The 27,827-nt window shown below is 37.7% G+C and overlaps 3 protein-coding genes across 3 annotated transcripts in view; 2 read left to right on the top strand and 1 right to left on the bottom strand.

Annotated features, from left to right (window-relative positions):
• The window catches only part of chn2 (chimerin 2), a 73,598-nt gene extending 69,236 nt beyond the window's left edge, over positions 1-4,362 (bottom strand). The window contains exon 1 of the mRNA XM_079837519.1: positions 3,876-4,362. Coding sequence (XP_079693645.1) covers positions 3,876-3,924 — 49 coding nt within the window. The 5' untranslated portion in view covers positions 3,925-4,362. The remainder of the gene's footprint in view (positions 1-3,875) is intronic.
• Positions 1-27,827, top strand: part of gtf3c6 (general transcription factor IIIC, polypeptide 6, alpha) — a 1,355,101-nt gene that overhangs the window by 305,825 nt on the left and 1,021,449 nt on the right. The window lies entirely within an intron of this gene.
• On the top strand, positions 7,806-22,346 carry cpvl (carboxypeptidase vitellogenic like). Its single transcript, XM_079837517.1, has 13 exons — positions 7,806-7,921; positions 8,229-8,422; positions 8,804-8,922; positions 9,139-9,253; positions 13,314-13,372; positions 14,152-14,231; positions 14,353-14,419; positions 14,527-14,649; positions 16,308-16,439; positions 19,395-19,493; positions 19,601-19,774; positions 20,848-21,030; positions 22,041-22,346. The coding sequence occupies exons 2-13, from the start codon at positions 8,242-8,244 to the stop codon at positions 22,143-22,145; spliced, it is 1,437 nt and encodes a 478-aa protein (XP_079693643.1). The 5' UTR covers positions 7,806-7,921; positions 8,229-8,241; the 3' UTR covers positions 22,146-22,346.

Here is a 27,827-nt window from a genome sequence, read left to right as displayed (position 1 = left end):
AGGCGCGGTATAAGGCATCCAATGATTACACCGGGGGTACGGAACTAATGACAGCTCTCCGTACCGCAGTCAGAAAAGACTCTCCGCCTTATGCAGGCCTCGCGGCCACAGTGCAGTTCTGCTTCCTCAGCAACATGCATGTGAGATAATCTATTTGGGAATGGAAGGCGACCACGGAGAGTCATGGCTTGGCTCGATCCCTTTACTGGATCTCAAGAGCCCGTGGCTTGGCGTGGGGGAGGACTCGCGGTTCTGTGCCTCTGGATGAAGAGTTACAACAAGCATGAATTGAATTAGACAAACCCTCTCTTCCTCTCTCCCAAGGTCACTATTGAGCTTCGATAAAATGAGTGCCTACTTGAAAACGGTTATTCTTTACACGCCCATTCAACAAAGCTTGTTATTTGAACTTGTACTCCCTTGAGACGTGTCCTGTCCCTCAGATCACGCACATCCCTCCTTCTGTTCTTACAAACGCAATGCCAAGCGGATGAGAACAGGGTGTTAACATGCATTTCTATGTGGGAGTGATTCTGAGTGCGCTTCCAACCTTATCTCTTATCCTCACACTTGTGATCGGTTTATTTAAACACCTGCACACCCTTTCGTGCTTCTCACACCTCCAGACAACCTCATGCTAGATATTCACTGTGTTTTGTGTCTTACAGGGAATTTATGGATGGTGGTTTCCGTTCCAACGAATGTGCGTTTCTCATCTAACCTCACAAACTGTGAATAAGTCATACATATATCAAGTTTGGGGTCAGTGTGATTTTTTCTTTTTAAGAAATTATTTATTTTATCCTGCAAAGAGACATTGAATTGATCAAAAGGGACAATAAAGGCAAATATTAAGCAGCAAAACTGTTTTCAACATTGATAGTGATAATACATGTTTCTTGAGCAGCAAATCAGCATATTAAAATGATTTCTGAAGGATCATGTGACACTGAAGACTGAAGGAACCATGCTGAAAATTCAGTTTTGCCATCACAGGAATACATTTAATTTTATAATATAATAAAATAGAAAACAGTTATTTTAAATAGTAATAATATTTCAAAATATTAACGTATTTTTGATCAAATAAAGGCAGAAAACATTTACCAACCCCAAACTTTTGAACAGTAGTGTACATGGGTGTAGATTTTAAATATGTGTAGCTGGTAAAAGATGCCGTTGGTACCTGTGTGAAAATATGGCAAAAGTTTTGAAAATTAACAGGTAATTGTAGGTTGGAAGTTTTTGGCTTTCAAACTTCTGCACATGTGATAATGTAGCTTAAGCACCATGACACTCAGCTGGGAAGATGACAGGTAATTTCAAAAGCTAATTTTCAACATCAATAATTTCTTGGTGATAATAAGATCAGGATAATAGAAAATCTTTCATGTGAATAAAACGGAGAGGGGAACAGCTTTTAGGGTAATTAGTTTTCATCACACGCCCATGAAAACGTTTGATGACTCATTTTAACTGCAAAATGTTCTGTAATGTTGGGATTTAGGATATATGCCTGTTGTAACTGCAATCCCTTGAGACAATAGGTGGGAAGTGCATTTGTACTGGATGTGTCCAAACCAGTTTTTGGTTCCCACGTTACAACATGTTGGAATGGATGCAACAAAATCCAAACTTTCCAGTTTTTTAATTTTATAACCTTTTCAGGGAGATTAATTGTTGTTGTTGTTGGCGTTTCTGGCAGTTATATATACTTAGGATATAAACAGTTGACATTGATGTCAAATTTATGAACAATGATGACATTACACTATTGCTGTTATCCACAAATTACACTTGGGTCATTCCACAAAATAAGTCTATTCCGGTTTGAAAAGGTGTAACTTCTGTATGATTTTAAACATTCAAAAGGTTAGTTAACCCAAAATGGAAAATTCAGTCATTAATTACTCACCTTCATGTCGTTTCAAACCCATAACACCTTCGTTCATCTTCGGAACACAAATGAAGATATTTTTGATGATATCCGAGAGCTCTCAAATTCCTCCATGGTCAGCAATTTAATTACCACTTTCAAGGCCCAGAAAGGTAGGAAAGACATTGTTTAAACCTTAATTTTATGAAGTGACGAGAATACTTTTTGTGAGGAAAAAAACTACCAAAAATAACTTTATTCAACAATTTCTTCTCGTCTGTGTTGTTACCACAGTGCAGTTCTATGTCAGAACGCCGGCTCACCTCTGGCAGATACTGTTCATGTGAGCACCACGACACATGCATGATGCTGACGCAGGAGTTAGCCAATGGTGAGCCAGTGTTCTGTGGTAGAACTAGGAAGCGATGCACTGTATTTACAACGGAAACTGCATAGGAGACTGGAAGAAATTGTTGCATAAAGTCGTTATTTTTGTTTGTTTTTTATGCACAAAAAGTATTCTCGTCGCTTCATAAAATTAAGTTTAAACCACTGGAGTCACATGGACTATTTTAACGATGTTTTTACTACCTTTCTGGGCCTTGAAAGTGGTAATTAAATTGACGTCTATGGAGGGGACAGAGAGCTCTTGGATTTCAACAAAAATATCTTCTCTTCATTTGTGTTCTGAAGATGAGTGAAGGTCTTACGGGTTTGGAACGACATGAGGGGGAGTAATTAATGACAGAATTTTCATTGTTGGGTGAACTAACCCTTTAATGTTAATAAATAGCATTTTGCTAACAAAGCATTTTGCTAGTTAGAGTCACAGTGACAGACCTTTTCTTCTGTATTGTGACGTGCAGTAAATCTGAGTGAAACAGATTATCAAAAAAGAAAAAACAATGTGCTGGGACTTGGTTCTATCCATCAGTTTTTGATTGGATGGAGGAAGATCTGAATGTGAGCTTGCAGTCGACTGAAAGAAAGGGGCTGGGTTTTTATGCGAACTTAATGATTGGACAAGTCTCATTTCAACGAAACAGTGAGTTATTTTAATAAAATGATGATAAAACAGATGAATCATTCACAAGGTCATGACACTACTCCCTCAATACATGCTGATATTTCCACAAACATCCAGGTTTCTTTACTGTATAATGACAGGGCTGATTATTTAAGATTTTATAGTAAACTTCATAATATATATAAAAGTAACAGCCTACTATTTATAAACTGGTTATGGGGAAGAGACAGCCTTAAAAATAAAGGTTCCAAAAGGGGTTTTGGCAGCGATGCCATAGAATTTTGGGTTCCTCAAAGAACCTTTCAGTGATCAGTTCTTAAAATAAGTTTTTCCACTATAAAAAAAAAAAATATGGTAGATCCATGTATAATAAAGGTTATTTCTGAACCATCAATGCCAATAAAGAACCATTGTTGAATATTGAGTGTACAGCAACGACTTATTAGAGAGAGAAGACAACATGCTTTTGAATCCTACATAACATTTCAGTGCATGCAGTAGGCTAAGCAATGACATTTCACTGAGGATTAAAAATTAGGATATTATTTGGAATTACAATAATACAGCACACTTTTGATATTTTACCTCCCACCATAATGGTTAACAGTTATCTTTATCAAACCAAAGAGTCATATGCCATATAAACAGATAGAGGTGGCCTGTAAAACTCGTGCACTGTGAGTGTGATATTACACAACCCTCTGCCACCGTGGATTGGTGATATCAACGCCTGTATGCTCTTACATTGGTGAATGAAGTCAAAGGTGGGTCTAGTTCGTTCTGGATGAAGGAAAGGTACTGTATGACACACCTCTTCACCATGTTTTATCCTGTCTGCTTTATCCAAAACCACAGAAATGTAACTGCCAACCATATCCTCTCAGCCATAATCACGTCAAGAGCTTCTTCAGATTCCCAAACAAAAAAAAATCCATGTTTCATTTTGATTTATTAGACTAGTAGGCTACTCACCCGAAGAGACGGAGGAACCCGACAGACTGGAGTTACTTGACGCTGCCATCGCGTCTAAATCACTGAATCTACCCGCTTACTGGCGTCTGTTCGAGCTTGACAGCTCTTCCATCTCAGTCTCTGCTCTCCTGACCCGTCTTCAGCTCTCCAGAGTTCCTCCTAAACAGCCGATAATATCCAGCTGTAAGAGTCGGATCAGACGGGAGTCGCCAACGCTGCCGCATTTACAGGCGCGCGTGTGGCAGCAGAACCATATGGTGAAACTAGTTGATATATGCGTACAGGAAATATGACAACTCATCTACTCTTCATCGTTATGAAATGCAGAATTCAAAAAAACTTCCGAGCCGTTCCGTGTGCTGTCAGTGCCAGTAGGTTTCGCCATATTTAGAGACAGGGATTTTAATGTATCGCTTCCATGTGCCACTTCAAAGCTCGTAACAAACACACAGTGTGTGCAGCGGCGAATCCGCCTTCTTAAAGTGGAAGAGACGCGCGTCACTAGAGCGCGCACATTCCTTCTGTCTACCTGACCATACTTATTAGGCTACATGCCTCTTGACTGTGCAGTGCTGTGATAAGAAAGTTGCATTGTTAGTGCTGTTCAAAAATGCTACTTGTTCAAAACTGACACGACTTTCCTGTGCTATGACATTAAGACAGTAGGCAGTAGGCTAGTTGATGCACACTTTGGTGTTCCATATTGCTTTTTAAAAAGCATTAGATGCAAAGCCCCATTAGATATGCTTGATAAGCTGCTATCTAACTTAAAATTAACCTAGCATGAAAAGTAACTCTTTTTGAACACATACAATGCATGTAGCTGAAGTGTATGTCACTGTACACTTTAAAACATGTAATATTGTCACACCCGCTTGAAAAGCATAGCAATTTCCATGAATATGGTACAGAGAAATTACACTTTTTGTCTCAACAGATGGTCAGTCAAACTAAATAATATACTGTATAAGCTACTCATTTTCTATGAGGGTTGCCATTATAGTGTAGCCTATATAAATACAGTTTAAACCCCTCATTTGTGTGATTTTCTAGGAATAAACATAAAAAAATAAATAGTTTAATGAATGCAGTCAACTCTATTTGTGTAAAAATGCATTATGTACTTGTGCTCTAGAAGGGGGCCAAATGATTTTACTTGTTGGCCGGGTGTTGCAATTTTAAAGGTAGGATAGGTGATTTTTGGAGAGGCTAACAATAGCGAGCAATCTCACCCTCCCTTCAGAGTGTCTCCAAAGCCACGCTTCCTCCAAAACACATGAGTGCATACAGCAGGGAGCAAACAAAAGAGTCACGAGAGACAGCGTTAAGCTACCTCATGTCTCAAAGCACATAACATAATGAACATAAACAACTTAGAGCGCAGACCTGTACCACCTGACTACTGCAGATTCATTTCGGCGTTGATAGTGTTGCCATTGAAACGCAAAAATTATAGTCACAAACCGCTAATTACAGTATTATGGCGTGAACAGAGTATAAGCCTGTTGTTTTGGTTTAGGAGGAACTGTAAATGGTGCTTGCGCTGACGTCTGTATAACTCTGCATAACATGAAATGCGCTGATGATATATGATGTTTGCGCGAACAGGGTGTGCGAGGGTATGTAAAACACATGTTGACTAAGCGATGCACAAGTCCTGAAAAGTGAAGCCAAAACGTTTCGATCACCCCAGGTGGCTGGATGCTAAACCCCACCCCCTCCATGTAATCGAATGGGACATAAGACAAACTAAACAATCGAATTACACTTAAAAAAATGTTTTTCCAAAGATGGTTTCTGTCATTTTAAATTAAAGCTTAAACTTTAATTTCTACATTTCCTTTTTTAGTTTATTCTTAGCTTAAAACACTTAGTTCTTTCAAAAATATATGTGCTCATTAATGTATATTTACTTCTTTCAAGTAATAAAGTATTCTCGTAAATGTATAATATGCCATTGAAAATACATACGGGTAAGGGGTTTGAATGCGGGTCGCCATGTTGCCTCTCAATCTTGAAAGTACATTAGCCAAAGAGGGACATACCTGTAAATTCAAGCTTCGCCTTGCGCGTTTTAAAACTCGATGGCACCGTGTCGAATGTGGACGAGGTCGAACTGGAAGCCATGTTAATCTTGGACTAAATCGGCCACAATAGGAGTTAAAACGAAATCGGAATTGAGAGGAACAGAAACTAAAATTCACTGTATGGTCATATACCTTTTCACCACTAGATGGGGGAAAATATCACACAGTGTAGCTTTAACTGTTTATTTCACACCGACATAACTGTTGTTCTTCAGTAAACTGTACTAACTGATTCTGATTGATACCGCAGCTCAACTTCACGTTCACTACTGTGCAGACTCGGGCTCCAAGATATCAGTGCCATATTTGGATATTGGCAGCTTAACTTTTCAACAATGGTAGAGAATTAAGGCTTGTTGTCCTTTTGTTTGTTTTTTTACTATTTATGACGTTGACAGGTAGGACCATAGATATCCATAATAAAGGCTAGATGTCTTACGGCGGAGTCTCTAACGTCATCACCGGTGGCCATCTTGTCACAGGCAGGGCTCTGTGGTACCTGATGTAAAGCGAGTGATCTTGCATGAACACAAATACTCTTATCTCACTAAAATCTTGACGGATTTACAAATGGTTTGGTTTCTTACAAACGTTATTAACGTGGCTATAATTATGGATGCTTGAACAAATTATGAATAATTTTTCATAAGTATGCAGTGTCATAACTACATCTCTGATGTTTATAACAAACCAAACAGTTTGAAAATCGGTAGAAAATTTAGCAAGTTATGGTTATTTAAAAAGTGCAAGCACCCATGAAAACAATGTTACGAGTGAGCGAGCTGCCTGTGACAAGATGGCCGCCAGGTGCGGACGTCGACCTCCATTGGCCAGCAGCGCGGACGAGACATCTAGCCTTATTATGGATATCTATGGGTAGGACATCCTACCGTCAGAACGAGGACTATGATTGGACGAACATATTATGCTCCTACACCTTCCACAGATGATATAAATACATACAAAATATATTTAGACCACATAACTTCTACATGGATGTGAAGACATTTTCAACCAGCATAACAAAAATGGTTTTGAAGCAAATCACCTACCCTGCCTTTAAGGAGTCTTACATTTTTACAATACAAATCATGCAGTAAACCCACATGCAGTGTTAGTACACAGCTAAATATTAAAAAAAAATTTACATTACAATTATTTATATTTAAAATCCACAACGTATCGGCCAAACTTATGATATTGCATGATTTTAATTGTTAGATACAGTCGACAATGTCAAGTTGGACAGACCAAAATCACCATTTTGTCTCTCATGTGTGCTGTGACATATAAGGTAGGCCTTGGGTCTCTAAAGTTAGGATTGCATTCTTCTCAAGTGATCAGTGACTCATTACACAAGGGTGCTTTTTCATAAATGTCAGGTCAGAGCAAGTTTTTATTGGGGCAAGTTGTACATATTTTGAATCTTATGAATTTAAACAATTCATTTATTTGTTGGCCAACAAAATGGCAATCAAAACATGTTTTTTTGTGTGGTTTTTTTTCTGTTTAATGAATTGTTTTGGTTCCATGATTGTAATTAAAGTTTGTTTTTTTTAACCTGGTTAGATTCTGCTCAAAAGTCAATAATAGACAGTGTTCCATTCTAACAAAAAGTGTGACAACATGCTCCGTTTTTGTATTCAACAAAAGGAAAGTGACTTTTTGTTGTCAGAAAATGACTAAAATGACTAAATAAAGCAACATTGAGAAATATATTTACTTGTGTTCAAGTATATCAAAAGCATTTTTAATATTTTGGGAAAGCTGGGATGTGGGTCGGGGGCTGCATCTCTCAAATGGTCCTCTAGGGGTCAATGTTCTCGACTGAAGTTCCTGGTTCACTGCGATCACATGACACAGCGCCCGTATAGTCATGTGACAACAACCTGATCTTTTACTTCAGTTCCTTTCATGCCGTTGCAAACTTGTGATTTCTGATTGCCATTTGGCTTCAAGGTAGGCTAACTATTATTATTGACGTGGAAAATAATATGTTTTTGAATGAGCACGTATTTGATAGCAACTCTTAACAGCCTATCACAACAGTTTCTGCACATTTTGCATAACTTAATGTGTCGCAGTATATGTTGATGATCCGTATTCGTAGTGATGGACAGACTGAAGGGAGATCTGTCGTTGTTTCTCTCGTCGGATGTTTTAACTTACAGTTTAGACATGTAAAGACAGGTAGCAGGTAATATGAGCCTTTTAATATCATGCTTGAATCATTGACCCCCGTGTCATATTTCCATGCTGTCTGCAGTTAAATCTCTATAATGCTGAAGCAAATGCTGAGGCTGCTGTTCCTCTGGGCTGCACTCGAGACCGTCTGCTCCCGCGGATGTTCCTCATTCTTCTGCCGCAAATCACGCCGTGTGAGCGGGACACATTTTGGAGTTGACCCGGGCAAACCTCTGATGCTCACCCCCTATCTGGAGGCAGGCAAGATAGAAGAAGGTATGCTTGTTGTTTGCCTAGAATTGTTACAATTCCTCGAACCTTCATTCACCATCTGCTAAATAGGAAGTTAGTTTATCATAACAGGGTAAAAGGAGCAAGAATGTCTTTTAAAAAACATTGCTTCAGTAAATGCATCATCAGAGAAGAAATGTCAGTGAAAGAGGGAGATGAAAGTTATTTTGTGTCTTATGAGGGCAAATTAATGATACAAATATGGTCACACAGATAAACAATTTTGAATAAACACTGCAATATTCCATTCAAAAATAACAATTGTCTATTTTGTTATCATGGTGACTTTAAAACTACTACCATAATTCACTGAACTTTATGACCTGTATGCTAATACGAATTCATTTATGTTTTGTGGATATGCAGCCAAAAAACTTAGTTTGGTGGGACCCCTTCCTGGTGCCAATGTCAAGAGTTTCTCAGGATATCTCACTGTGAACAAGACCTACAACAGTAACCTTTTCTTCTGGTTCTTCCCTGCCCAGGTAATATAATGTTGTACACTTGGTTTGTTACACTGCATACGAACAGCACTAAAGATAAGACAGATCTGCTGACTGTATCTTCTGCGTCAGTTGGCATCACTCGAGTCAGGTGCTTTCAGAGGTCGTTCACAACAAATTACACAGTCCACAGAATTGTTCTGGTTTCGAGTGATGTTATTGGTGTTGATTTATTGCTGAATGTTTTTCTGTGTTTAGGAGAGACCGGAGACCGCTCCGGTGCTGCTGTGGCTGCAGGGAGGACCTGGAGGAACCTCTATGTTTGGCTTGTTTGTGGAGCACGGCCCATATTTTGTACATAAGAACCTCACATGTGAGTACAAACATCCGTATGTTGTGTTCCAATATGTTGGAGAATGGCATGCTGTTTCTGTCTTATGCACATTCAATTATTCATGTTCCTAGGCCAGAAAGGATTGTTTTGCTTAATGTGCCCCTATTATGCTATTATAAAGATTCCTTCCTAATTTTGTTTTGAAGGTTTTCTACAATATTGAGAGGCGGTATTAACATTAAGTGACATGGCATCTGACGCACAGTGCACTGTGCATCTGGTCTTCATTGGCATGTGCCAGTGGATCGTGGCACTGAGATTATCGCAACACACTGACATGACACCTGGCTGACACTGAGTCGCATAACATGTGTGTTGTGACACCTCCAGCATGGGCATCACTAAGCCCACTAAGCCCACTAAGCCCCCCCCCCCAAACTTCTGCCCAGCCCCCCTAAAAATGTGTGATTAACTTTTATAACATATGAAACTGATGGGAGATCGTCAATGTCAAAAATATTTGAGAAAACTAATCAAATCACAGTAGGCGGGCTTTATGTACGCACAGACGCTGCTGAGAGTGAGCGCGAACTTTAGCAGCGCGACTCAACGTCAAGTGCGAGATATGCAAGTAGCTAAACATTTGACAGCTGCTTCTTTAAGTCACAAATGTTAAACAAATGACAAAAATATTCAGGCAAATTAATAAACGTGTCAAATTTCGCCATTTTGAATTGAAAAAGGCCTATGTAATATAATTTATAATATAATTAACAAACAAGAAATATTAACAAAGCCATTTCCTTCGGATTAGGCATAGTAATGAATAATAGTAAGGAATGTGTGCATATTGTAAATTAATAATTCCTTGTGTAGCTCTCAGTAAATAAATAAAGCTCAGCTTTTTTCAGCCTGTATTGGGCATAAGTTAGTAATGAATGTGTGCATATTGTGAATTAATTGAATACATTTAGTTACCTAGATTTCATGGTAATTTACTGAGGGCCAACAGGTCTATGAAAATGATTAAAAAAACATAAATATCAGTTAAACATATGTTTACTGTCTTCACTGACAAAAATGGAAAAACTTTATCAGTCATATCTGCCCACTGACATGGTTTTCAAGCTATTGTTCTCTTATTTTTTTGGCGTTCAGAACATCTTAAAATGCACATTTGTAGATCATGGAAATCATGACCCCCGAACCCCCCTAACTACCTCACATTTGGGATCTCAGTGATTATAAACCTGTCTACATTGTATGATTAGGGCCTTAATATTTGCTTTATAAGTAATAATAAACAGCCAATATCCTAATAAGCATACTAATAAGATACTAGTTAATAGTGAGAATTGGTCCCTAAACTAAAGTGTTACCATTTTTTTTTCATACCCTCACTGGGGGCTGAGCCCCCTAAAATGAAAATCCTAGAATCGCCCCTGACCTCCAGTAGTGACTGACAGATTAATCGAGCACCTATACTGACATAATTGTGACACAAAATCCTAAATAAATAGCATTATTTTGTGATATTTTAGATATCAATTAAATGCAATAATGCATTAAAGTCAGTAATATTTTTTCAAACGTGTTATTTGTCACGTCTGTATTTGATTGGCATGTGCCACTGAATGTTTTGTAATGCGTCACAAAAAATTCTAGGAAAGACACAAAATAAATCTATCATGTGTCACTACGAATAACGCATTAACTGTCGCGTCCGTTAATGTAAACCTTTATTTTTGCGTTATGCTGTTTGGACACACACCAGTAGGTGTCAGTATAAGTGAGTGATTCTAATCTGTGGCTTTAATATTTCAAAAATAATTTTATGGAATTAGGTACACATTAACTCAGTGATGTAATAAATCATATGTTTGACAGCATAAAGCAAATTGTTATGCAAGTGGCACATGACGCAATCCATTGGCAATCTATTGGCACACATGCCAGTTGGCCTGTGTCACTAAAACTGACATCTCTTTATGTTGTGGCACCTCCAGTAGTGACACCTGCAGCTGTCTACCTGAGTATAATGCAGATAATGTAACATGCACATACATAGTTAATTTGTACAAAAAAATTGTAAAATGTATTTATTAAAGCTACTGAGGAAGGTCCTGTGTGAATTTTTAAAATGCACTGAGCACTTTTTTGCGCTTGTATAAATTAAGAATATTGCTAGTAGCTCGGTATGTAATCCTTTTCAGATCCATAGCCTAACAAATGATTTTTCATATTATTTTTTTTTTACACTCTTTGGATGGACTTGTCTTAAAATATTAAAGCCACAAATGAGAATCTTGCGCTGGCCAGTATTACACTCACTTATACTGACACCTACTGGCGTGTGTCCGTGCAGCATCATGCAAAAATAAAGGTTTACAGTAACGGACGCGACTGTTAGTGTGTTTATTCGTAGTGACACATGATAGGTTTATTTTGTGTCTTTCCTAGAATGGGCAGTTTGTGACGTATTACAAAACATTCGGTGGCACATGCCAATCAAATACAGATGTGACAAATAACACGTTTGAAAAATATTACTGACTTTAATGCGTTTAATTGATATTTAAAATCGATTAATCTGTCAGTCACTACTGGAGGTGTCACAACACACGGCGACATGTTCCGCGTCAGCCAGGTGTCATGTCAGTGTCGCGTGCCACTATCCACTGGCACATGCCAATGAAGACTGGATGTGCCAATACGCATAGTGACATTTGCTATTGGCTTCTGTGCGTCAGATGTCATGTCACTTAATGTTAATACTGCTACTGCATCCAAGGTCAAAAGTTTTTCTCATAATATACATTGCAGCATCACCTCTTTTCTCACAGTGTCTGAACTTGGTTAATGAAGAATTATCTTTCTAAACTCCTCCTTTTCGAGAGCCTACGCTGCTCTGATTGGTCAGATGGCCCAGTTTGTGATTGGTCTATCGCTTCCTGTGTGTGTCGGGAACCAAACGCTCATTACCATATCTGAATTTGAGCTCCGGAGGCCTACACAGTGATATGAAAAGTAACGATGGCGTCCATTTTACTGTGCCGGCTTTGCTTTTGCAGGGCAGAAAACAGCGTCTTCTTGACCTGTCAACAACACAAATCAAACTCTTCTAGGCCTCAGATACAACTACAGTATTTGAGGGTGGGTGAAGTAGATGTTTGCCCTGTCCAAATACCCACACTTGCAGTGTCTGCCCTTCACCACTTGTCTACTTGCATAACGTATTTCCTGTATTTGGTCCAAGTAGATGTGAAGACTGCAAGTCTGTATAGAACTTTTTACTACCCGGTGAGACACATTTATAGTGTTGTTAATGTTTACAGAGCGGTTTTATTTTATTTTCAATATTTAAAAAATAAACTTCTAAATGTCTCTTTAGTAGTCGCTATGTTAGACACAATTTTAAAATTGTGGTGCTTCTAATTAAGTGATAAAAAGCAGTTGCAAATGTTGTTCAAAATACACATAGCCTACTCATATTTGCACCAATAAAATACTACCAAATTATATGGATCCTAATATCTAATTTATTTATTTTAAAGTGGAATGTTTTCCTCCACATCTTGCGATTTCGGTGCACGTGATTTCCCGGAACATAATGCATGATGGGATACACTTAGCCTCTAAAGTGGTATTCGAGATGTGTGGGTTTAATGTGTATTAAGTGCACTGTACTTTGGCATTTTTAAGACATGGGACACTTACTTCCTGTCATGTGCATGCGCTCTCAAGTGGCTAAGGCTGCAGGTGTGTGTATTTGGACAGGGCAGTTGTTCACAGGCAGCCAATGAAGACCATAGACTTGCCTTATGCAAATGTGTTACAAAGAAAGTAAGGTTGGAAATGCTGATGACTCGTTTCAGGCAGTTCAGAATCGGTTCTTTCTTTTGCGAGACAAAAAGTCCATTTAGCGCACACTTTCATTTTTGAAACTTTGCAGACATTTTACAAATCACAAGGTAATGTATACGAAAAAGCATCATAGGGGCACTTTAACCTATTCTTGTTTTAAAATCTCTTCTGATATTAATATATTAAATTCCCTTCGAAAGATTGCAATGTCTGACCGTTTACTGTCTTTCTGCAGTGGGTTATAGAGATTTCCCCTGGACATCACGGTACTCGGTTATCTACATCGACAACCCGGTGAGTTCAGTGTATTTTAATTATTTTAGACTGCAAATTAGGACTGTCAAATTAAACAGATGTAGATTTTTTTTAAAGGGTCATGAAACCCTAAACAAAATTTCCTGAGATTTTAACATTATGTGTGTTGAACATGTTAGAAGACAATGTTACCATCCGTTAGTTTTAATAGTTTTTATAGCCATTTTCCGGGTTTAAATTAGTTTTTTCATCAACGTCACATGTGATGTTTTCTTGTACTATAGTACAGCAATGCCTCATCTGTGTCTCATAATTATTCATGAGACTGCGTGTCCTTATCCTATGAGAAAACGCCTTGCTTTATTATTCATGACCGTAAGTGTTGATTTCCCATGACAGGCACTTCAAACAGTGTTTGTTTTTTTGTTTCTGCATTGCATATGTTCTCTCAAAACGATGTGTATACTGTGTTGTGTGTAATGATAAATTGCAGCGTGCATTTGTGGGAAGCTTTGATGCTTTTAATTCAATGAGAGCAAAATAGATAAAGCGAAGCCGATGATTAAAGAGCATTGTTGCATAAATCTGTCTTTATATAGGATGCACATATATTCTGTCTTGAGTGTCTTCCACAGAATCTAATTATTGCACACATTATTTCTTTAAGAAGGGACTGTTTAAACTAGATAAATCACATTTATTATAATCAATTGACAGCCCTACTACAAATATGCTAATACAGTGTGTGACCAGTATCTTTATGGCAGGTTTCAATTCAATTATTTGTCTTAAATGCTTATTTGTGTTTTATTTCTAAGGTTGGGACAGGATGGAGTTTCACTGAGGATGACAGAGGATTTGCCCAAAACCAGGATGATGTGGGCAGAGACTTGTACAGGTACAATGACAACAAATTGAATATTATTGTATACAGTTGTATTCAATTGTATACTATATATCTAAGACAATATGTGATGCGTGTGATGTATAGTACTGTTTTGTTTTTGTTTTCTCCTCAGTGCCCTGACTCAGTTCTTTCAGATATTCAGTGAGTTCCAGTCTAATCCTTTCTACGCTACAGGCGAGGTGAGGAAAATGACTTCATTTTGGATTGATACAATCAGAATCCTACTCTTATACAGCCAAAACAGTGTGTTGTTTAGATTACATTATTTAACATTTTAAACCCATAGTCCTATGCAGGAAAGTATGTTCCAGCGATTGGCTACTACATCCACAAGAACAATCCTTCCGCCAAAGTGAAGATCAACTTCAAAGGAGTGGCCATTGGAGATGGTCTGTGTGACCCTGAACTGGTGAATATTTCCTTTAAAACACATCACATGCCAAGTAATTATGATGTACAGAATTGCTATTGCACTGAACTTGCTCTAAAGGCATTATATGTACACGCTGTAAAGAGTGACAACCGCATTTAAATGCGGGAGTGAGTCCCCCAAATTATTGATTCATGTGTGTACAGAGTAGGGGTGGAACGGTTGTCTGTAAAAAAATAGAACCGCACTATTCTCCACCCACGGTTCGGCACGTACTTGCCCCCCCGGTTCATCTCAAATCTGATGACGCGTCTATAATATGGTTTCTTGAAAATAATAAGATTAGGTTAGTCTATGTTTCAAATTTTTATGTTAAAAATTAGGTTAATGTATGTTTCCGCGATGGATACACATTCTGGCTTCCCATTACATTACAACAGCGATGATCAAAAAGCGTGGACAAAACAGTCACTTGTATGCGAGTGCATATGCTCGACCATGACCCAGTCATTTACGCCATCATCACCCGGGTGAGACCTGAGCAACAGACGTTGTTTTTAAACTAAACATATTTAAGCCGTGCCAATTTAAACATTCAAGAGCAAGACGCGAAAGAACTGAATAACTTCACTTATGATTAATCTTAATTTATACAGTGAAGATTATAATATACAATGTTATTTTATGTTGGATTACTTTATTCCATTTCTGTACCTGAAAACTACTGTTAGATTCCTGAACATTTTTATTTTCTATGCATCTTTGCTCTGTTGTATTTGATAGTGCTGTTGCTTATAGTTTGATTATTTGTTCTTATTTTGTTTATTTTTATTTGACAAATGTCCTAAATACTCTGAAACCAGAGTAACCCTTAAACCATGACCCTTAAACCGTGATACAAACCAAACTGGGAGTAATTTGAACCGTTCCACCCCTAGTACAGAGCACGACTCGGTCCCGAAAAACCATAGCAACGTTCTGCTATCTCGGATGTTAGGTATCGGCTATTTTTGACCAAAGCAATATTTCAGCCAAAGTTGTGCAATGTTAACTAAACCACCGTTGACAGAGCCATTATGTTTTGTTTATTCTTGGAAGGCTGCTTTAGTTTGCATAGCGCTCTCTTGAAGTGATGCCATGTTCTCTTATTATAAGCATTTTAGGGCTCATAAAGCAATTAAGTTTATAGAGTTATAATAAATACGGGTCATGATATTTTAGTCTGGTTTATTATGGGCTTGATCCTGTTTGCAGTTTTTTTCTCTTGCAAGATCTGGCAACACGAATGAGTCAAGGCTTGTACATCTTTCACTGTGATTGTCTTGCACTGCGCATACAGCAGAAAGACACATCTCAGATGTCCGTTTAAATACATCATTAACTACTAGTTGTTCAGTTCGGTCTTCTACACACCGTGTAGAATTTATGTAAATGCTGTCGTTGCTACCTGAATTTTTTGGGTGTTAATTCGGTTGTAGAATGTGGTTGTCACTCGTGTAAATTACAAAACACTGTATATAGAACAGCATTAAGCACTAAAAGGAGAGATCTGACAAACAAATTTAACTGCAGTGTGTACTTGGCTTGTATGACTTTCTTTACAGCTGCTTTGAAACATTGTGAAAAATGCTATACAAATACATTTGACTGACTATTGTTCATGTGCAGATTTTAATCTGGTCGATCCTCTGTCTCAGATGCTGGGAGGCTATGCAGATTTCCTCTATCAGACGGGTCTCGTGGATGAGCTGCAGAGGCAGCATGTGAAGATGCAGACGGATGCAGGAGTCAAACTCATCCAGGAACAGAGATGGGTGGAGGCCTTTGAGGTGAGAGTCAGAGTTCAGGACTAGGGGTGGGCGATTGTAGCCTGGTCTTACCAGACTCTCGTACATTTCATTTGTACATAGAGTCTGGCCACTCTCCATTGACAAGCATTTACTTCCTTGAAGGCGGGAACTCTGTTGAAGTTTAAAACTATTGGATCTGCCAAGAGTCACTCTGGATCTGCCTAACCAATCGCTAACGTTTGGTCGTGACGTATGTCACGTGCCGTTCACCTTTGATTCTCACATTAAATCTACACTGTGTAACTTTTTTAGTTTATTCTTAGCTAAAAACACTTGGTTCTTTCAAAAATATATGTGCTCATTAATGTATTACTTCTTTCAAGTAATAAAGTATTCTCGTAAGTTTTAAAATATGCCATTGAAAATACATACGGGTAAGGGGTTCGAATGCGGGTCGCCATGTTGCCCCTCCATCTTGAAAGTACATTAGCCAAAGAGGGACATACCCGTAAATTCAAGCTTCGCCTTTCGCGTTTTAACACTCGATGGCACCGTGTCGAATGTGGACGAGGTCGAACTGGAAGCCATGTTAATCTTGGACTAAATCGGCCACCGTAGGAGTTAAAACGAAATCGGAAATTGAGAGGAACAGAAACTAAAATTCACTGGATGGTCATATACCTTTTCACCACTAGATGGGGGAAAATATCACACAGTGTAGCTTTAACTGTGCACATCACGGATTGTGATTTCTTCACGGTGGAGAGGAGAGTTTTGTGATCGGAACGCGCTGCTCTCGTGGTGCAAATCTCGTGCAATCATAACATGATTGTATATGCTGTAAATAAAATGTCATATGCTTGGTATGATAAGAATAAATGCTGCCGTAAATAACAGCCCAATTCAAATGTTTACGTGCTTTTCTTCTTTTATTTTTTGAGCGGTGATGAAATATTTAGCTCTTGTAAACACTTGCCAGCATTTAAAGAAATACAAGTCTAGAAATGCATCCAAATTACAGCGCACGCAACCGCACGGTGCTCTGCAGGGGTCTAAAAAGGATATAAACAGTGAATTTTTAAGTGATATATTCTTGAAAACATAGAGATGTGGATTCGGACAGCAATTACATTACCACACGACCTGGTGTTTGTCAAAAGCAGTCGGTAATTCGGCCTGGGTTTTTTTCGCGGGTGGTGGGAGACGGACGGCTTCAGCCAACTCCTTCACCACTAACGGAGCGAGCTGAAAAAAGACTTTTCCCGGACCACAACATCATGGACACCAACAAAACTCGGCAGTGATTTGTTCTTGCTCCGTGTAACGAAGTTCGTTTGTTCAGGGAAGAAGGAGGCGGGAACCGGCGAACGTTTAATAACTTTTAATCAAATAATAAACGCAAAAGGAAAGTAAAAGAGGCAGCCCCTCATGGACGACTGCCGCGCACATACATAACAAAGCGTAAACAAAACACAACTTAAAATCCAGGCCTGGTCCTCTCTCGTCCTTCACCGGTGTCCCTCGTCCTTATATGCCTCCGTGCTCCCTTGTGAGAGGACTCGAGACTGGTGTGTCTCATTCTCAATCAGGCACACCGTTCTCGCTCGCTCCTCCCATGTCTCGCTTGCTTGTCCACCTCGCCACACTCCGGCTTTAACTTCTGGACATTCGTCAGCGGTGCCACACACTCGCATCTTTCACCTCCGCCATTACTGAACTACAACTCAAACTGGCGCACGACATCAACGTCATCGCTCTCAGCCACTCCCTCTGTTCGCTGATTGGACCGGTAAAAAATTGTTCGGGAGAAAACCTAAGCATATACAGCAGTTCCAGACGTAGTACTGAAGGAAAATTAAAATTAAGTGGAAGTACGTAGGAGGGCGGAGCCAGGCTAGGGCGATTGGGCCAAAATCATATTTCACGATATGAGAAATTTTATTTCACGATAACAATATAAATCACAATATAGTTATTTTTGTTATATAAAGAATAGGCATTTATTTAAAATATACTAAGAAATACTATGGAAATGGAATAATAAAAAAAATAAAAATAAAAAAACGCTGCATAGTCTTAACAGTATGAATAAAAAAAAAAGCAAAGAATAAGTTATTAGTAATAATTTATTCAGCCAAGAGCATTGAGTTATTTTTCTCTCTATTGTGTTGTTTGATTAACATTGAAGTGTCCAGGATTATTTTCAACATTCTTATTTTTTTAATGAATTATTGCACTACTTATTATAAATCATTTATTCCTGCACGTCATTATGTATTCATCTGTCCTCGTAGTCTTTAATTAAAATAACTTCTCCCACTTGCAATGACATCTCTTCTCTTATGATGTATTTACTGGTTTGAGGTCGGAGCAACCTGTCACTCGCATGACATCGCAGCAATAGCAAACCACAACCATCCAATCAATTCCTGTTGGACAAAATCAAGTCCCGCCCCTAGATTTTTTTTATGTTCAAGAAGCCGTTTCACTTGGATATGTCACAAACAATAGGGAAGATAACAATGATGGCAGCATGTATATTAGGCTTCTGTCACTTTAAGACCTAATGCTTGTTTACTGCTATACATACGTTTTTTACCCAATTGTTTACATTCACTTATGACATAAACGACTGTTTAAGTGAATGATCCACACAATGGTTTTTGACATATTTGTGTGTTTATTTGAGCATTCTAGTCCAATAAGCCGTAAAAGACAGCTGAATTTGGGATCACATGCTATCTGGGAGAGGTTGAGTTGGGATTTCATGGCTTATTGTGCTTAACTCTTTCTAACGTAGTACTGGGCTCCGCTGATATATTTACGTACCACAATATAAACAATATAGCAACATTTTTAATAATAGACACTATACTGTATATCATCGCCACAATATATAACCTCTTACCGCCCAACCCTATTCAGGACATACTGAATGTGTGGCGCTTGTTTCTTAAAACGTCATTTTTTGAAAGAATCTCGTCTGTCCTCCAGGTGTTTGACAGCTTACTGAATGGTGATCTTGTTCCTTATCCCTCATACTTCCAAAACGTCACTGGTTGCACCAACTACTTCAACTACATGCAGTGTCAGGTACCAGCACATTTCATTACAAGCAAACGGTGGGAATCGGGTGGTCTGGATTTGAATGGCAAGTTGATGTCTCATTCATGATGTCCCATGTGTTTTTTAATAAATAGGAACCTCCAGATCAGGAGTATTTTTCAGCATTTGTGACTTTATCAGATGTTCGACGTTCCATCCATGTCGGGAATCTTACGTTCAATGACGGCTCAGAGGTTGAGAAGCATCTGCTTCAGGATGTCATGAAGTCCATCAAGCCCTGGTTGGGCGTCCTCATGGACAACTATAGAGTGAGGAAACATTTGCATTTTTTGATTTGGGAGTTTTATGTTTTTTATGCTTGGTTAAATTGACTTTTAGATGACAAATGTAAAAAATCGATAAAAAAAAAAGTTTGCATATGCGTTTTTTGTTGAATATGATATTTGATTCATCAGGCTTTTATGTCTCATAGTACGATATAGCAGAATATGAAGCTCAATGTTATTCAGTGCCCCAAAATCAGGTGAAATATTACTAACAATAGAAAAGTTAGTCGTGCTTTTACTTTATAAAAACCAGTAAATTTTTACAGCAAAAATACACATAAACTATGACCTGAAGATGGACATTTTCATACAGTTCTAAGAAAGGTAAGGAATGGTTCCAGTTATATTTTAAGGCTTGGTTCGGCACGGCATGATTACAAACCGTTCTTTCAAACCGATTACAAGCAGTAATTAGGAGTTTGAGGCAAAAGTCATAGTAACAATTCGTTATTAGGGAGAATTGGACCCTCCCTAAACTAAAGATTGACCGAACTATCAATCAGAAAAGTTTTGATCACATTGATAATTTCGAGGCCTTCGCATCAAATAAGACACAGTAGGCATAATTATAGGGTAATTCGATTTATTATATATATTTTTTTAATTATTTCAAAAGGTAGATTTTATTTTTTTGTGTTTTATTTTTAATTGTTAAATTGGTAATTCATCTTTTTATTTAGACAAAATGATATAGAATTTTAATATCCGCTATAACGAGAATAACAGAGAATCAGATTTTTAACATTAGTGCATGCCTATTTAGTTTTATGAAGTAGTTTTACAGGGGGATCATTTGTGGATTTGATATTTTGGAATTATAAAACCGCACTATATGATCCAACTGACTGTGTATTACTTGTTTTTACAATTACTTGTATTTTTATCATACTGTCCCTTGAAATCAAATTGATCAGATCTATAAAAAGGACAAGCTCTTTGGTACACCCTTTTGATATCATACTTGTCAAACAATTTTGTGGGTTTAAATAGCATTGTGTTCTTCATACGTCTTCCCACTTTGGATTAAACTGGGACTGATGTGTTTGTGTACTCAGGTGTTGATCTACAGTGGACAGCTTGATGTCATCGTTGCAGCCCCTCTGACTGAGCGTTTCCTGCCCACCGTGAGCTGGTCTGGAGCGGACGAGTATAAAAAAACAATGCGCTTCCCCTGGAAGGTCCAGCCCAGTGATACTGAAGTGGCAGGTTATGTACGACAAGTGAAAGAGTTCTTTCAGGTGAGGTTTTGCAGTATTGCTAGATCATTATAATTAATATATAATATAATATGTAAGGGATAATGTGCATCCAGCCGGTTGTTATCGCTGAATAAACCCCAACAGGGTGATCAGCAGGACCCCGACTCAAAGCACGGATAATTAGACATGAAATATTGATCTGAGTCAAAATACTTTATTAGCTCTGCAAGTTGCAAGTTGCAAGTGGCAAGTTCAAACTAGACGGACATTTAAGAGATGCGGTACAGTCATACCACTTATTACACCGTTTTTCATCACACAAATAACTGGGGGGTAAGAGATAATGTTTTAAAATTGTTGCTGTTTGTTATCTTGTTATTTATTACAGTGTGCAAAATAATAGTCGCAAAACGGCAGCAGCTGCGTTTGTATGAAACAAGAAAGCTAGGCCGCGATACCAGATAACATAATTAAATAATTGTACACAAAATATTGATTTGAGTTTTAATATTTTATTAGCTCACCAAACACACAACTTGCACAAGGAAAAAAAATTCCTAGCAAGCATAACAAATAAGATGCAATAAAATATAAAAATAAAATAATAAAAAATGAAATAAAACAATAAAATAAACAATATAAAATTAACAATATAAAAAATATATCTGTTTCTAAATCTGCTCACAGCTTTATTAGTCGATAATAAACAAATATACAGTATCTTGTTTTTAAATATTGTGTAAAATATGTGATATTAAATTTGGCATATTCTTTTTTTAAATAAATATTACTTGCAATGATTATATTGCCGTAATTATTTGGCATCAGCTAGTGTTGTAGAAACACAACATAAAAAAGGGGTCAAGGTACGCACATCCAAAGCATCTTAACCAGGTGCAAGATCAAAAAAATATATCCGATAATACAAAAAAGATCTGCGCAGTGTTATTCTCCCTTTATTTAGAAATACAACATGAAATGCATTCAGTGTTGTAGAAATACAATGTAAAACTAGCTTATAATGAATTCCTCTGTTTCCTTCTGTTCAGGTGATTGTCAGGGGAGGCGGGCACATTTTGCCTTATGACCAACCAGAGAGATCATTTGTCATGATTGACAGATTCCTTTCTACAGACGGATTCTCATCACATTGATGCACTAAATCAAATAGAATCAGTGGTCACTGAATTAATCTGTGTTCAGTTGTGAAATATGCATTTTAATTCAATAGTTTTTTTGTGTACTATAATAAAGAAAAGGTTAGGGGTTATATTTTTATTGGTCCGTGTGTAAAGTGTATTGTTTTTATTGTACGTGATTGGTTTTTGATTAAAGTATGATTTGAGTGTAATGTACTACTTTTTATCTTGTTGTCTTTTTGAATCCTATGCATCTTATGCTAACATAATTAAACGTTCATGAATTTTTAAGAGATTACTTTTCTAATCCTTCATGATTCGCCATCTACACAACTAGTAAAAAAAATAATAATAATGGTGAGTGTATTTATGTAACGTTATTGTGATCATCATTATTATGGTATTTTTACTGTAAACTGTCGAATAAAAGACAGACATATGTGCTTCAGTGCATACAGAAGATGAGAACGAAACCATAAAGAGGAAATGATACTGAGGTAAACATTCAAGACAGGTATGACCTACTTACACAGGAAGCAGGTTCATTTTGTATTAGGAGTGGTGTTAGCAAAATAGGTTGCCATAACTTTAACTTGCTATAAAATGAAATGCATATACTCTTATTGCAAATTAAGAGACCACTTAATATTGATTTCTGTGTAATTAATTTGCTATGCCATTTGTTTCCTCAGTGTTTTTTGACATTTCCTCTGTGTGTCCTACAGGGGGCGACAGCTGACTGTTAAAAAACCCCAAATATTTCTTACTGGTAGTTAATTATGATATGCGTTTTCTACATTTAGTATCTACTTCATGCATCTACTTTTTTTTTTTTTTTTTTTTTTCTTTCAATTTGTATATAGCTGGTTGTTGACTATAAGTTTAAGATTTTTCAGAGTGGATACATTTTTTTTTTGCATCTGCCAAATCCAATTCAAACATGACTATTTTAAGTCATGATTTTAAAATCATGTAAATGAATTTAATAATAACAATTAAAATTATTATTGTTATTAAAATGATTACTGTTCATACATTACAAGTAAATGGCATACTCATAAACTGGTATTATGTTGTATAGAAATATTGTCTGATATTTTTTTATTTTTAAATATTTCTCATCCTAGGAATATAATGGTGCTTTAAGGCTTCATTTCTTATTATTCTGCAGGTAATTTTATATCTGTGCATAATTCTGCCCTCACTCAGAATTGGATTTCTTTGTCAACGCTTCATTTCATGTCATCCAAAGCTTGTTTGCTTTTTATGAACCATTAATATAAACAATTATCAGCATTGTGTAGCATATAGGTTCTTGATGTATATCTTTGTGTATATATAAATCAAGTATTTTATTTTTTACCAAAACTGTCAACCAGAGGTCTCTAGTACATTTAAATGATCAAATAACATTTTTAGTACTTAAATATCGAATAAAATAGGTGTACATTTATATTTGGTATGCTATTTGCTACTTTAAATTGTAATGTGTATAAATAAAGTCCGAAATGTGGATATTATGCAATATTATGTATACAATTTAAAATAATTACTTCTGTATATATATATATATATTAGTAATTATTTTAAATTGTATACATAATACATTATATTGCCAAAAGTATTGGGACACCCCTCCAAATCATTGTATTCAGGTGTTCCACATTTGTGAAAGAATTGGTCGCTCTCAGGAGCTCAGTGAATTCAAGAGTGGCACTGTGATAGGTTGCCAACTTTGCAATAAGTCCATTTGTGAAATTTCCTCACTACTAAATATTCCACGGTCAACTGTTAGTGGTATTATAACAAAGTGGATGCAATTGGAAACAACAGCAACTCACATAAAATCACAGAGCGGGGTCAGCGCATGCTGAGATGCACAGTGCGCAGAAGTCGCCAACTTTCTTCAGTCAACAGCTACAGACCTCCAAACATCGTGTGGCCTTCAGATTAGCTTAAGAACAGTGTGTAGAGAGCTTCATGGAATGGGTTTCCATGGCAGAGCAGCTGCATCCAAGCCTTACATCACCAAGTGCAATGCAAAGCGTTGGATGCAGTGGTGTAAAGCACGCCGCCACTGGACTCTAGAGCTGTGGAGACGTGTTCTCTGGAGTGACAAATCACGCTTCTATGTCTGGCAATCTGATGGACGAGTCAAGGTTTGGCGGTTGACAGGAGAACGGTACTTGCCTGACTGCATTGTGCCAAGTGTAAAGTTTGGTGGAGGGGGGATTTTGGTGTGGGGCTGTTTTCGAGGGTTTAGGCTTGGCCCCTTAGTTCCAGTGAAAGGAACTCTTAATGCTTCAGCATACCAAGACATTTTGGACAATTTCATGCTCTCAACTTTGTGGGAACAGATGGCCCCTTCCTGTTCCAACATAACTGCACACCAGTGCACAAAGCAAGGTCCATAAAAAGAAGGATGAGTGAGTTTGATGTGGAGGAACTTGCCTGGCCTGTATAAGTCCTGACCTCGACCCGATAGAACATCTTTGGGATGAATTAGAGTGGAGACTGTGAGCCAGGCCTTCTCGTCCAACATCAGTGCCTGACCACACAAACGCGCTTCTAGAAGAATGGTCAAAAATTACCATAAACACACTCCTAAACCTTGTGCCTTCCAAGAAGAGTTGAAGCTGTTATAGCTGCAAAGGGTGGGCCAACTCCATATTAAACCCTACGGATTAAGAATGGGATGCCATTAAAGTTGACATGTAAAGGCTGGTGTCCCAAAACTTTTGGCAATATATAGTGTATATTAGAGAGAGAGAGAGATAGAGAGAATGATTATATGGATATACATATAGTTTTTTATAAGTGACAAAATTCATGAATTGGCTTTGTTACAGAACAAGTGCTTTATTTTCATATTGTAATATAGCTGTTGTGATCTCACATCTGTACATTTGCATAAACACAAACTGTTCAAGGCATTAATAAACATATAAAATATACAAAGTTATGCAAGCGTGTGTGAATTCATGAATTCAATATGCGTAACAAACAATGCAATGTTTCAGCTCGGAAATGAACAGGCAAACATTTGAAGACGGCAAGTGCTATGCAAACATTATTTACAAACAAGTACCAAACATGGACTCCTTTCAAAAAGAAAGGTGGTTGCATTACAGGAACAAGATTACAAAAATTAATGAGAATTTTTATACAATATTTATAGTTTTGTTGCAATGATACATTTATAGTTTTATTAATGTGTATTCATTGTCCTCCACCTAAAAAAAAAAAAAACTATGCACACAAAAGCACACATATACTCAGGCACACACACAAAAATCTCCCTCCGTTTTATAAGAATGCTATTACAAAAGTCATCCATCCACCCATCCTAACAAGGACTGATGCCAAATCAACAATTTGAGATTAATGTCTGTTACTCACTGAGAGCAATTGAAATATTTCCAGTTCAGTGTGTTCTTGTATGTTATGTTGCTTGGGTAAGAGATGACGTGGTCCTGCGTAGATACGCTCCAGACCACCTTGCTTTGAAATGTAAAGACGTAGGAGATGAAATACAATGCAACTTTAGACTGTTTACAGTCCTCCAAGGAGATGCAAACTGCTGTTTAACAGGCCCCTCCCACCGTATTATTACATCATAACGTTGGGCTAAATACTGCAAAACTTGTGAGTGTGAGGTCTGAGACGCCAATTGGAGTGAAAATGCATGCATACAAAGATCTCACAATCCAAAAACATTGAAACTTGCACCTCTTGTGGTCATCGGAATCTCATTTGAAACCAGATTATGATGCTACTTGCACAAAAGGACATTGAATGTTGGCTTGAGTTACTTAAAGGGATAGTTCACCCCCCCAAAAAAAATCTATCATCACTTTAGTGAAATCTTGCGGGCAAAAAAGGTCCAATATTTATCGACTTGTATGAGTTTCATACATCACTACACTATTGACGATGTCAATCCAAGCATCTTGGCGAATCGGCAGCGGAATCAGTGCTGGGAAATTCCTGAACACATGCAAAATTCTTACAGATTGCTATTGAAATGACAATTTAACCAGCAAAAAATCTGTCAAACAATGCTAAATGTGACCGCAAAATTACTCACGCTTGTCTCAGAAATTTTTGTCTATGAAAGTCAATGGGGTTCAAAACGTTTCAAGTTCTAAAAAGGGCATAAATGTAGTGTAAAATATGATGTCAGGACACAAGAACCAATGAGGTTTGATGTGTCGCAATATTTTATTTGGCCTCTGTACAGTATATGAGTTGATCAATGTTTTGATTTGAATAAGCGAATAACCACTTCATTGTCACTCTATCCATCATACAAATCAATCATATTGCTTTAGAAGAGTTATATTAAACCGCTGAAGATTACTTTTACGCTTTTTGGAGTTTGAAGCATTTGGACCCCATTAACCTTCATTGTAATGACATTCTTCAAAATGTGTTCTGCGGAATAAAGGTAATCATAAGCGTTATGAAATGATATGAGGGTGAGTAAATGATGAGAGAATGTTCATTTTGGGGTCAACTATCCTTTTGAGGAGATGTTGGGTCCAACAAAGTCAACAATAAAAGCACAATCATGTTTCCAGTTCACCTTGATGTCACCCATTTCACAGTGTGAAAGACAGGTTTTCTCTATAGGGACAATTAAAGTCTTAAAGCTACAGGAGCACCGTACTGAACACCACCAAACCCAAACCTTCAGGGTTCAAATCGTGTCCTTCTCCCATTCCGGTTGGCCCGCACAAGTTGCATTGCTCCATAGATTGACAGTGGCTGGCTCTCGCTGGTGTGGGAACTGGGAATCGCTGAGTCTTCTATATGGCTATTCCATCCTCTGTTGCGCGCAGAGGTCAAAGTGCATAGGCAGCTAAAAGATTTCCACCTCTCAATGTGGAGGTCGTTTTGCACGCTCATGTTCCAAACACAGTGCTCCGAGGAAAGGCGAAGGGAATCAATATGTTCCATTTAGGAGGGACGAAAAATCCTCTACAAACTGTGAAAAACATGAAACAGAGTTCTGAGCTTAGCTGCTGGAAGAAAGGCCCTTTTTCGGCAGAGGGGAAACACTTTGGTGCATCTCTCCGCATGATGCTAAGACATGTCCAGCTGGCCTGTGTTCTCATCACAGGCCTCCTTGGTTGAAGAAGGTAAAAGAGTCCACAAAACACCAAAATGAGTCCAAAACAAAACAAAAAAACAGTGTCTGCATTAAAACACTAGTAATTAGTCATTACAAAAAAAGCTAAGCAATGTCAAGGCCTTAAAGTTCAACCTGAATTGAAAAGAAATGTAATGATATCAAGGTATTACTAAGGACCGACATTCTCCGCTATGTGAGTATTTAAGACATATTCAGGCACATAGTGACATTTGGAAAGCAGTGTCTAGATCGGTCTAGATCAGTACCTGCGAAGAAATGGTAAAATGCTACATTTTCGCAGCAGAGAAAAACTAAAGTTGACCAAATTGCATCATTATTTGCAATTAGACAAGAACAACAGGACTAAAGGCCGTAACATACCGAGCTGACACGTTTTTAGTTGGACCCTGTCTGCGGCGTTTTGGCCGATTGAGCATCTGTTTAGGGCAGTCGGTGAAAGAGATCACTCTGATTGGCTGTTTCGGCTTAAGGAACCAGTGCCCGAGAAGATAACTGACAAGTCAAGAGTGCACACACAGAAGGCTCTTCTAATTTTACATCAT

The sequence above is a fragment of the Gobio gobio genome (genome assembly GCF_949357685.1).
Source record: "Gobio gobio genome assembly, chromosome: 15".
NCBI lineage: Eukaryota > Metazoa > Chordata > Actinopteri > Cypriniformes > Gobionidae > Gobio > Gobio gobio.
This window is presented reverse-complemented; position numbering and strand designations above follow the sequence as displayed.